This window comes from Micrasema longulum, unplaced genomic scaffold, assembly GCF_059751315.1.
Source record: "Micrasema longulum isolate JH-2025_06_02 unplaced genomic scaffold, ASM5975131v1 h1tg001914l, whole genome shotgun sequence".
Lineage (NCBI taxonomy): Eukaryota > Metazoa > Arthropoda > Insecta > Trichoptera > Brachycentridae > Micrasema > Micrasema longulum.
The window spans coordinates 79,470-92,481 of NW_028279088.1; the positions used below are offsets into that span (position 1 = coordinate 79,470).

At 32.5% G+C, this 13,012-nt stretch overlaps 1 protein-coding gene across 2 annotated transcripts in view; it reads left to right on the forward strand.

The window, feature by feature from the left end:
- Window positions 1-13,012, forward strand: part of Lpin (phosphatidate phosphatase LPIN) — a 72,505-nt gene that overhangs the window by 36,799 nt on the left and 22,694 nt on the right. For both annotated transcript variants that reach the window (XM_088238533.1, XM_088238532.1), the window contains exon 2: window positions 7,212-7,530. In XM_088238533.1, the coding sequence (XP_088094659.1) occupies window positions 7,342-7,530 (189 nt within the window). In that variant the 5' untranslated portion in view covers window positions 7,212-7,341. The remainder of the gene's footprint in view (window positions 1-7,211; window positions 7,531-13,012) is intronic.

A 13,012-nucleotide genomic window follows, 5' to 3' on the forward strand; every position in this document is an offset into this window, starting at 1 on the left:
ACCTCTACGGGAAAATGGCGTGATGGTAGTAGTAGTATAAGTTCTAAAGATTTTGTTAAAAATTGTATTGAAATATAAAATACCTACCTATATTTTTTCACTCGTTTCCTCTTGTTCATTTTTAAAGTAAACTGTTTATTTTTACAATTATTGATTAACTCCAATAAAATATTCATTTAGCAAACGAGCACAAATAAATATTGTTTATTTATAAGGTTTGTTGATAGCTATTATAGCGCTAATTTGTTGTATTTATGGTAAACAAATTTTAATATGATCACTAAGTTTTGTTTTTGTTTACTCCCAAATATGCGTAGTTCACAAAGCGCAAGAATGTCGTATTTTATCAATTTGTCATGATCGTAGAACAACGACGGATGTGCGAAAAATGCGACGTTGACTTTCTTTTATATTTGATCTTGAAAAGTCTATAGGTATAAGCTCACAGTAATAATGCGTCAAGCTATAGAGGAGCCCGAACGTAAGAAAACCATTTTATGACTATTGGGTATTAAGTTAGCTACAGTTCGCAGCAAAACAATGGGCCGTACTCAGGTCGAGAATTGCCAAATGCATATTAATTTGCATTGTAAATACTTTTAAATGTGTACCCGTGTATTTATTTTTGCAGGGTTATTCCAATTTATTTTTCTATAATTCGCTAACTGAATATACATATGTGTGTTTATTTATTTATTCATTTTATTCACAATATACTTATGTTACATTTATTGAGAAATAAATCCCAATTCCATGGAACCTAAGTCTTGTGTTGAGTTTGTTTGTTTGTCCGTCACATTTTCGAAACGGCGAGTCGTAGAGGCCTGAAATTTGGACACGTCATTTAAGATGCGATTTCAAGGTTAACGTTGCTATTTTCGAGTAAAATTTGAATCGACCTCTACTCGATAAAGACTCGAGCTTTATATGGATGTCTAGTGCGGCCCCGACATATTGCCCGTAATCCACTGTCATTATCAACAGTAAACATACTTTAACTTACAAATTTATCCCCTAAGTTGAGAAAAAATAGTATTTGAAGTAAATATGTTGATATAAGGAAAGTTTTTAAGCAACATAATACACGTGTCGGGACAATAAATGCCAAAAATCAATGTACATCATGGGAAAATATTCGAAATCAATTACCTGTGAAAGCTGACTCTTTTAACACCTTTGACGCTCCTACTGCTGCAACCAAACATACTTCAATTCACCATATTCGATTTTTATTTATTATAACGTAAATATCCAAGTTATTTACAAACAAAGCCAAGAACAGCGACAAAAGCATCCGAAAGAACTGTTATGCGTATGTTGTCAGACATAACAAAATGGTCGCCAATTTGTAGCTAACCAACATCGCTTGCGTTCAATGAAACATAGTAATAGGGCTTCTCTATAAGTTGACGCATTATTACTCTGAGGGTATAACGGCTTTATATTCTAGTTTTGAAAATATATGTATGTATTATTCTGAGGGTATAACGGCTTTATATTCTAGTTTTGAAAATATATGTACATATATAACCAACCCAAGTATCAAATGATTTCCTTTTGTACTTATCAAATTGTAAAATTGTAGAATATTAAATGCGTCATTGTTCTACGATCATGACGAATTTATTAAGATTTCATGAATTAAATGCTGAAATCACTATTTATGAAATAAATCATTTCACATAAAGGTATTTAAAAAATATTTTATGTAAATAGTTAGTATTTTTTCTGATTAGAAACAATCTAATAAATACCTATGTATATTAGTTTATAACTTTATCCCAAACATAATCATTGTTATATACGTCATCCAAATAACAGTTTTGAAACTTCAAAAAATATTTTTATACTTGAACCCGCATTTATCAGATATTAAAAATAAATTTATTTTATCTTTAAATAATATATTTTATCTTTAATATTTATGTCATATTATATTAAAAAATATAATTTATTATCTTATTATGTCGTATTTTTATTACGTGTCGAGGTCGAAAGAGTATAAATGTCAAAATATTTTATATAACCGGATTGTGCTACTGTCGCGGACTCACGGATAAGAGTTCCGAGGTTCGAACCCCACTCTATCCCAACTTGATTATCATTTTCTAACAGTGAGTTATTTATAACTCGTTGAAAATGGCCCCCAAAATTAAAATATTTGTGTAAATTATGAGAAGCCAAATATTTTTTTTTCCAAAAATAAATCAATTATAACTATCGTAATACTTAACGATGTAATAACTTATATTTACCTGTAAGTTATTAATTTAAAAAATACTTGGTACACTTCCACTTATTTATTTTGACCAATTAGCGCTTTCACCCTCTAATGGGCATCTTCAGGCTGGTGAATATTATACAGTGTAAGGATAAATTATATAAAACTATATATTATCTATAACTTATATGTAAATATAAGTTATTACATCATTACAATGGAATTCCATCAAGAATTGTCAATAAATAATTTAAATGAAGTAATACTTAACATTTATTTACTTTATTATAAAATATTTTAAACAATAAAAACATGCGTTTGTGATTAAATTCCACGATATTGAGATTAAGAATATGTACGGTGTTTTATAAACTACCGATATAGAAAGATAATATGTAAGTTTTTAATTATTAATCAAACAGTCGAATAAGGTCCAACATTGTTTCGATTTAAAACGTGTGTCTGTTTTAGTTATAACTGTAAAGTTAACTCGCGGGTTTATGATTTACTAATTATGGAAAAGACTATGACGTATTTGTGAACATGGCTCGATGTAACCCCCGATGTAACTGAAACTTTTCGCGAAGTTTTAACTATGTGGCGTGCCTGAACATCGCACTATATGAAGGTCGATAACACAGGGCGCTGTCAAAATGCTATAAAAGATGAATTCAAGATAAATCGTTTTCTATTTCACGCCGACAGCCTCCGATCTAATAGGTACTTGACGTTTAATCTCTAAATTGTAAATTATTCTTATCCCAATCGCGTATCATTCAATAATATCGTACATAATTCTTAATAACTGTAATTACATCCGATGATCTAACACCGGTTCAAATCGCGACAACTGGGTGTAGGTAGGGAAGGGTATAATTTAGAAATTTAGTAGTAATTTCTACATTTTGAGTAAAGAGACATCAATGTTGGCGTTAATTTATCAAGACGCTGACTTTCATGTAACTTCGTGAAAAATGATACCTTTGTGGGTGTGAAATATAATTTGGAAAATGGAGTAGCAAGCACCGGCGCGGCGGCTCCTGACAAAGAACTTTGACAGTGCATTTCTTTACATTTTGTCAACGTGTATATTGTATATTAAGTTTAATAATATTATCACACTATGATATGTCTGACATGGTAATCGAGCGATCGTATGACAGCACGCGCATCGGAACCAGGGGCCTTATTCTGTACCCAATTCGTTTTGTAAATTCATTCGTATCGTATTGGAGGGAACGAGAGCGAAATACGTCTCTGATTGGGTTAGAGTAAGATGGATATATGACGATCGAACGAACTTACGATACGATACGAAATTGTGACAGAATAAGCCTGCAGGAGTGCTAAATTCGCCTAAATTTTTTTACGTAACTAAATTCGTAGTAATATCATGTCATTACGCATGTTCAAAGTGACAACAAACGAACTTTAAACTTCAAATCTGCGCATGTGTTGGCAATGCCCTGAGTGTGTGCGTTGTCTTCTCCCTTTAACGCACGATTCACCGGTATGAATCGTAGTCTATCTCGCTCAAATCAGGGTTTTAGCATATACGGTATTTTGCATACAAATTCAGGGTAAAGGATTGTGCAAAACAGAATATGCGCGGTGACGATTGTGCATAGGTACCTAGACAAGATGAGAAAATCGTCCGCAATTATTATGGATAACTTATATAGCGCCATTTTCGTAATATACTACCTCAGGGGCGCTTTGCAAAGTGATTATATAAAGAAATAAATTTAATTTTAACTTTTAATTTGTAATTTAAGCAAAACAATTTGCTACGGATTTATTCAAGTTATTTAGAGAACAGGGGGGTTTTGAGTTTCTTCCGAAACATCACTTCACCCTCACGGTTTCGCGCTTTCTGCTGGGAGAGCATCCCATGCCGTAGAGCCTGCGGCCGCTAGAGTTGATCTCGCTCGATCTTTTGGCGGTAGTATTGAATATTATTGTGTTGTATGAGTCGCAACGAATCCCCGTTTCTTTGTGTAACATATTTTTACTGCCAATACAATTACTAATTTATTTACACATATTTTTACTTGACAGTGCACTGCACATACTAAGGATCCGCCTCTGGTAGCGAGAAAGTCTAAATGTCCTAATTTTCCCTCGGGAGTTTTGCTTGGAACTGACTTGTATATTTGCGCTATTAATTTTTCCACGTCCTAATAAAATAAGTTATATAACTGCCTAATATAGAACTCTCAATGCCGGCAGTATTACCGCATTCGCGACCGTCATTGCTCATAGTGGATATTTTTGGTTTTACCGTTTGCGGTATATACAAAATTGTATAGTCACTGTCCGTCGCTCTAATAATACCTTGTTCCTCGCTACTTTTGTGTATTGAGGAAGTGATTTCGGTAAATCGGAGTGTTCGTGACATGTGCCAAATTCTAGGCGGGAAAGTGGACCCACGCCAATCAATCCCACCCTCTAAGCGTTCTTGCTAACTTTAACAATAAATATTCATTTTCTCCATATAACTTTTTTGTTGCGCTCTCTTTGATAGTCTATACTTTATACAGACTTATTACTCACAAGATAAATGCCATCCAAGGTCTGACTTGACTAAAATATTGACTCTCCTTGATCAAATTTATTCATTCCAACACTAGTAAAATGTTTGTTTACTCTCTTATACCTACATAAGTATTTTTATTTTGCATGTGAGTCACGAGTCACAACTCATTTGTTTCTCATGCCAATTTTTATTTGACGATTGATTTTTTGTTTCAAATCGTCACTTCCATTTATTTGTACGACCAAAATTATTTTTTTTATTTGTTTTCAATATTGTTGATTTCCCTTCGTGCTGCTGCGGATATCTTAACCAATCTTCTGAACACATCCTGTGGACTTGTCCCTCTCTCCCTCTCTATGATTACCGAATGGAGCGTCTCGCTACTATCCGTGGCACTGCTATAAGTCCTGTCGGATGTTCAGATCTAATGGCTTCAAAAAATAATTTCGAGGCTTTTAAAAAGTTTTGTAATCCTTCCGCGAGTTTACGTACAAGTTGGCTTAGGCCGTTAATAAATAAATCAGTTTATAATGTTGTAAAAGATTAACCATTACTAAAGATGCATCCTAGGCGAAAGCGCTCCTAGGTCAAAGAAAAGAAAATAATATAACTTAAAACTAAGGAATTTAATTGATACTTGCATCAGAATATTTACAAAAAACATCAATATTCAAAACGTTGTCACTATGGTTGCATCGTCTTCATAACTTATATTACCTTTATTATTGAAAGCGTTTTAATTTATTTATTTTAGTTGTGTAAAAATCTGATCAAGTTTTTTGGTTTACATTTTGTTGTGATATGTGATTTAGTTATGAAGATGTTTGCTTGCTTTGTTTCTTTGTCGATCATGTCCAACCAATGTAATCCCAGTCGGTGAAGAATTCTTTTATTCACGCCAGTATCATCAAAATAATATTTTTATTTCCTTTAACATGTTAAATAAAACTCAATCGACACATGGGATCGTAAACTATATCAACAATATGTCGAGTTAACAATGATTTTAGTATGTCCAAATGTTTGTAGGCAAGGCTGGATTTCACCTCCCAAGGAGGTATAACGATTGACATTTATTGCAACAGAGACGGAAAATATTTTTAAGAAGAGAATATGGAAGCCTAGGTATTTGCAAGTGATCACTTTACTTTACATATTACATCATCAAAAATGTTTTCCCTCTGTACTGCAAGAAATGTCATATTATTTTTTTTGTATCAAAACTTATAATATAAGAAATCAAACACTGATTTGAGTCTACTAAACACTTTATTTTTTTTTTACAAATATAAAAATAAAAATTTCGTGACAATTATTCGTTTGAAAAAGCCCTAACAAGGCGAAAAAATTGTCACGAAATTTTCGTTTTTATATTTTAAAAAATAAAATAAAGTGTTCAGTAGACTTAAATCAGTGTTTGGTTTATTATATTATAAGTTTAAATGTGGAGTTCTACAAAATAAACACCAAATCGATACATTTTTCGTATTAGTTCATTTAGTCCACATTGAGCAAAATTTAGCTTCGTGAAATCGTCCCGTCTTTATTGTCTGCTAAAATTAACGAATATTATCATATTATTTATTTTTCATCACGCTTCATTTGAGGGGTCTTTTTCAATCGCGGCAAAATCCAAAATCTTCAAAAAGTTAGATATGAATTGATACTTATTCAGAATATAGTATTATTGTTTAAAATAATTATAACATTGTCAGTGCAAAATACGGCTTTATTTGTGAGAGTCTGACTTTCAAATTATTAGGTTTGTTGCAAACATGGCAACCTATTCTTGAGTATTGCAAAGTTGGCCATCTCCAAAATTAAGTTTATTATTTCCGTATTGTTTCTTGATTGGCTTAAAAAAAAACTAATTCCTAGTCACATCTCAACACAGGACCTTTAGTCCCATGAAGTTGGGACTTATGTCTCAAATAATGTACACTAAACTTATGTATGTAAATAAAAAATAAATAAATTTTATCAGTTTTTGTGATTTGCTCAAAATAAAGAAATATGGATTTTGCCGGGTTTGTCGGGCTTGCAAATAATACCCTAATTTGTGCGGAATGTTTTTTTATTTTAGTTCAATACAAATTAGATCTGGTCGTGTTATTGTCAATCCGTTATCAATAATTAGCTTTGGATCTGTATATTTGTTCAATAACTGTATTAATTCATTTACTTTGTTTTTATAATATATGCGGTTGTTTATATGAACAAATATGACTTGCGGTTTTGGGTGTCTTTGTTGTCGCCGTATTATCATCATTCAGTGCTCCAAATTCACTTACGTATCGACACTCGACAGCAGTATCGCGTCCCAAGCCCGCTATTTTCATTGAATTACCTACAACATACAATATTGATTGTATTATTAATTATTACTTATTGCTCTTCGTGTTTATCTGCAGAGCGACGCGTGACTGACGCATGTTTGGTATTTCGTGTTTGCAGGCTGCAAGCTGGAGTCGCCCGCCGGCGTCGCTCACGGAAGCCCGGTAGACGGCCGATAATGGACGTCGAGTAAGCAGACAGACAGTGACCGTACCTCGTGATTAACTAGTGAACAAACACCCGCGCAGCCATGTATTCTATGAACTATCTGGGAAAGGTGTTCGCCAACTTCAGGGAGTTTTACAATGAGATCAACGCGGCCACCCTCACGGGGGCTATAGACGTGGTGGTCGTGGAGCAGCCCGATGGATCCTTCACCTGCTCTCCGTTCCACGTGCGCTTCGGAAAACTGGGAGTCCTCAGGAGTCGCCTCAAAGTGGTGAGTCATCTATTTTATTTTATTTTTATTAGGAAACAAAAAACAACAGAAATTATACAAATGAGTATTAATAGTAGTACCAGTTAAAATTAGTAGGTATCCAGCTCAAAGTTGTTCACTATAGTAATAGAACATGTTACACACTAAGGAGAAAATATAAAAGATTTTACACTTTGACATATAACAGACTTTCCCTATACAGTAAATTATTTTTAAAAGTAGTAACGCGAATCGAACACATAGTTACTAAGTTTGATTATTTATACCAGGGCTGCATTCAACGATTATACATATGCTACCAAAAATTGGAGGATACTCATTTTTGGTTCATAAAAAAGATTGTATTTTAACGTTAATGATCAACATTCCTTTTTGGTGGATAGATTCCTGTTCGTTCTAGCTCGACTTAAGACTTCTGAGTTTGTTATTAGGTCTGTCCAAGATATCTTAAGCATTCTGCGATGCAACCACATCTCAAAAGCCTCCAGCCTATTCATAGTGTTCACTTTCAGAGTCCAAGTCTCACAGCCATACAACAATACAGACCACACATAACAATATTTTTTAATACAAAAATTTTAATTCTGTTTTATTTTTCTAATGACTCATCATCATCATTATTCGTTATTTAATTATTTATTATTTAAATATTTTTGCTTTTATGTGTTTAATTCAATATTTTCTTTACAAATAGAGTGATACGCCCTAACCAGTGCTTTTTTGACATTGTATTCAATATTATGTAAAAACTACAATTGTCCTTATCGTTATTTTGATTTATTTGTAAATATGTTTTTTTTTTGCAATGGCTGTTGTTGTGTGCATGCGCGGTATACACTTCACGAGGTGGATTTAAATGAAAAGTTCCACTTCTTTCAAAAACAGTAACTAGCAAAATCAAATCAATTGATGTAATCATTTATTGTTCAAAAAAGGTTTTATACTACTGACGGGAAAGTGCTACAGCAAGTTCCTAAATGTATTTACCTTTTAGGGGATAATGACGTCAGCAATAATTTTTTACTTCTTTTTTATTAAATCATACAATTTTTTTTGTTGTACTCCCAGGAGTTACAACAAATTCATTTTGGGACTGAATAATATTTACATAAAGATATGGTAATAATAATTATATAGTAACAAGTTAGAATATGTACATAAAACTGAAATTAGATAGCAAGCAAGTATATAATACAAAGAAATTAAAACAAGTCATAATAAAAATTCATTTTAAACATTTACACATAGTAAGAAAGAAATATCCGAAAAAAAAGAAGAACTTAAGACTGAATTTCACCTTCCACGTACCTCCTCAAATAGTAATTTTTTAAATGAATATAGTCATTTTATGGCGTTCTATAGGACTCCGGTAGCCTGTTGTACTCACTACAAGCAAGGTACAGCAGAGACCTTAGACCATACCTTGTCGTGCGTGATCCAGGTACGTGAATATTTTACTGGTGTGACTCTGTCGCGTATTATACTGGTGAACGTCACGATTGAAGGTATAGCCAATATTAGTGAGTGAGTCTTTATTTACACCTTGAAGCGCTGTTTTTGCAATCTCATAATACGGTATGTCCGAAAATGGGAGAGTGTCAGTAAGTTTGTAAATATCTTTGACATGCGTTTCCATTGGTATTCCGTTTATATTTCTTATATCTCTATTTTGTATTTCTGATACATACTTTTTTGTGGCAAATCCCCAGATGCACAACAAGTATACCAAATGAGAGTGTATCATTGAAAAGTACGCTGCACGGCGTAGTGAGATCGGAAGAACTCCCCTAAACCTATGCCTTTGCCAATCTGGTTAGACTTTTATTGCCCGGATTAACAACAACGATATATTGTTATTTAGCAGTCTAGGGGTTAAAAAACTTTTTTAAACGTTCATCTATTATTTAAGTCGATCAATCGCATCATCGATTTTTTTTCGTCGATGTTGATACTTCAAATATCGATGTTTTATCAGGCGATGTTACATCCCTAATCTCCGCACGTTGCGTCGGTCATTCGAGGAATTTGCTCTCCGAACTTTATTAGATCACATGCATCGGTCGAGTTATGGAACTATCCGAATTGCGACATACGCTCTGGCGCTGCCCGCCGCGGGGGAGGGGGAGGTGACGTCACACAGTGTTCTTGTTCTGGAAATCTGAAATCTTGGCATCTAATTTACTAAACGCGCGTGAAAATTCTCGAATAATCCGATTACCTCTAGTGAACCAATTTTTTTTTTAATGGATCGTGGAATTTATTTTAGAGATTCTTTGATACAATCGCTCGTGACTCGTGACGTAACGCACAAACGAAAAATTTTACAAGGGATAAAACACAATACAAAATAATAATCTAGGGATATTATGGATACACTTGACTTGTATTAGTGGCGTAAGTATAGCCTGTGAGCTCGCCAATACATGACAGATGACATTAACATAACCATAGAAAAACATAGCAGTTGAGCTCTCAGAAGTAAAGCAACGTGAATGCAGCAATGCTTGAACTACATGTCAATAATATTTTAATAATAAATAATATTATTTGGCCATACGGAACTTTAAAGCACACCTTGGTTTAATTACTAATAGTATTTTATGGGTTAGGTAGGTGTATTTAAAAAAAATGTTGCGTACCTGAAAAAAGCACAAATAATTATGTTTTTGTAAATGATGTCAGTAGCGACACACAGAGAGTGGCTTTGTGACGTTTTGACATTTTTTATAAGAAATTCATGGCGTAGCCGAAATACTGTTATAAAAACGAGGATGTTTTTGTTGATTGACGTTAGCAGGCGCTACCCAGGGGCGACTTTGTGACGTGAGAAATTATATAAAAAAAGAGATTCATGGCGTAGCCGAAATATTGTAATTAAAACGAGGATGTTTTTGTTGATTGACGTTAGCAGGCGCTACCCAGGGGCGACTTTGTGACGTGAGAAATTATTTAAAAAAAGAGATTCATGGCGTAGCCGAAATATTGTAATTGAAACGAGGATGTTTTTGTTGATTGACGTTAGCAGGCGCTACCCAGGGGCGACTTCATGACGTGATGAAATTATTAATTTAAATATTTTTTTTCATTTTACATAGCGTAGCCGAGATAAGAAATTGCGTGGTGTTTCGAAATTTAACCGTGTAGGTAGCCGCCTAGTTACAATATTATTTTTGTATTTGTATAACTCCTGTTTTATAATGTTTATGTATTTATCGCTATAAGAATTAAACTAAATATAGTTTTTACTTTTAATCGCTATCCGTTTTTTAAATTATGTTTGTAACACTCAATAATATTTATTTTTCAAGTATTCAATGTTATTTTTGCATTTTAATTAATATTGTTAATATAAAGCGTATTTTTATTTATTCGAATTTACTAGACTGTTTTTATTACAAAAAATAAAAATGCTTATTTCTCTATGTATTTTTCTATTAAAATAATACACATCAAATTTCCATTGTCTGTTGATTTGATTTGCAATTTTCTTTTTTTTTTCGATGGTTAAAACTCTAGGAAATTCAAAGACAATAAAATTTTTACTGTCATATATTGGCGAGCTCACACGCTATACATAGCCCGTATTAGTTTACATATAAATGATTCGTGTTTGTATAATATCTACTACTTTTATAAATCATTTTCTCCCCAGGGCCAGTTGCACCACAAAAAGTTTATTTATTTATTTATTTATTATACCACGGCTGCATTTGAGGAGAATGCATACCGTCTATATAAGTTCAATACCACGGATGAACCATTTGCCAAAATGTTCAGGAGGGAGAAAAAACCTTGCAATTTGGAGAAAAAAAAAATTAAATCCAGTGTATTTTGTTGTTAATTTATTAGAAAATCTATTTTTACTGTATTGAGTTAATTGTAGCACTTAAACTGGCAGTTACGTATGGCATATTTGAGGTATTAACGCTATGCAAATTGGGTATGTTTCATCCGCTGTATTGGATTAAGGTATATGCGCGGTATCACTTTGCTTCTTTAGTAGATATGACTCATTGCGATACTGAATTTAATTGAATGCAAGCAGTCAATTAGTCAATTCAAATATACCAATCAATATGGCTCGTCTATTTTTTATTTTTTGGCTCATACATGGTATTAAACTAACATAGACAATATACTTAAAAAAATGCAAGAATAACCATTTTCAATTTATAATAAAATAATTTAAATAAGTTCATTTAAAAATAGTTCAAAATTGAATCATTAATGAGTGTTAGCCAAAATGGGTAAAACGGATTGTAGGTATTTTACCTTTTTATGCAACCCATTATGTCCACTAACGAAAATGTTATAACTGTTTAACTGAAAACTTTTTTTAACCTTTTTGGTGCAACAGGCCCTAAAACATTTTTTCTAAAATACGCATCCATCATCGATATACCATTACCTCAGTTTAAAAAGAAAAAGAGGAAGTTCAGTGGTTTTTTTATTTTTTTTATTTGTTAATAGACTATTAAACTAAGCCAAAAAAAAAAATATTTTTTTTTAGATAAAGCGATTATTTAGATCAGCGTCATGATTTTTTAAAGTTTTGTATTTCTGAAATTACTACGCATGTGTCATCAGAGGTTCTCTTTCGCTCATTCTCGGTCAGTTCTGTCCATTGGCCCGTTCACGGTGAGTAAACCGTAGATCTTTCACAGCTCTCTTATCATTGATTTATTCATATGAACCAGTGACGTCGTTCAAAGTAGTTAGTTTTTATTAAATTATTTTGCTCGTACATTTACAAGAAACTTTGCGATTCTTCGTTTTTTAATGGCCTTTTCACCTCTCAAAAACTTTTCAATTCAATTTAATGCTCTGATTTTTACCGCGCGCAAGAAAACATAATTTGTATCCAATTTCCCGTAGGGCTGAAGTTCCTAATTCACTAAAAAAAACATTCGTTTTACGATATACTCTTACCTATATAAGTATAATATATCTACTTAAATTATGCGATTTTTTTTACATTACATAATATTAATGAAATAATTTCACGTTTAAAATGAATTAAAATTTAAACTAATTCATTATCTATAGTGTTTTTTGTCTAACGATTTTTTTTATTCAGTATTGTTAATTAATTTTCCTCTGTTTTTACATCGACCATAAAATATTATTTAAACACTTTTCGAATTTTTGTTTTTGGTTTTTAACTTCATAAGCGCGTCGTACAGTTTTAAAAAAGTACCCAGTAAGTAATTGAATATGTATCGATAAAGTGATCAGTATTCAGTATCAATGTACTTCCGCATTTAGACAGTAAATTAGATTTTTATTTTTTCTTAATCTATAAGTTTATATGCTTGTGTTTACGGTTTACTGAACCTTGTTTAGCAAGGTTGCATTTTTCTACTTCACTGACACATTGATGATATAAATATTCGTCTTCCATTAATTCTTGCTATCGTGGCCTTACCGTAGATGTATATAGTTACGCCATTTCTACCGACTTCCTCGGATTATTTGTCAATTA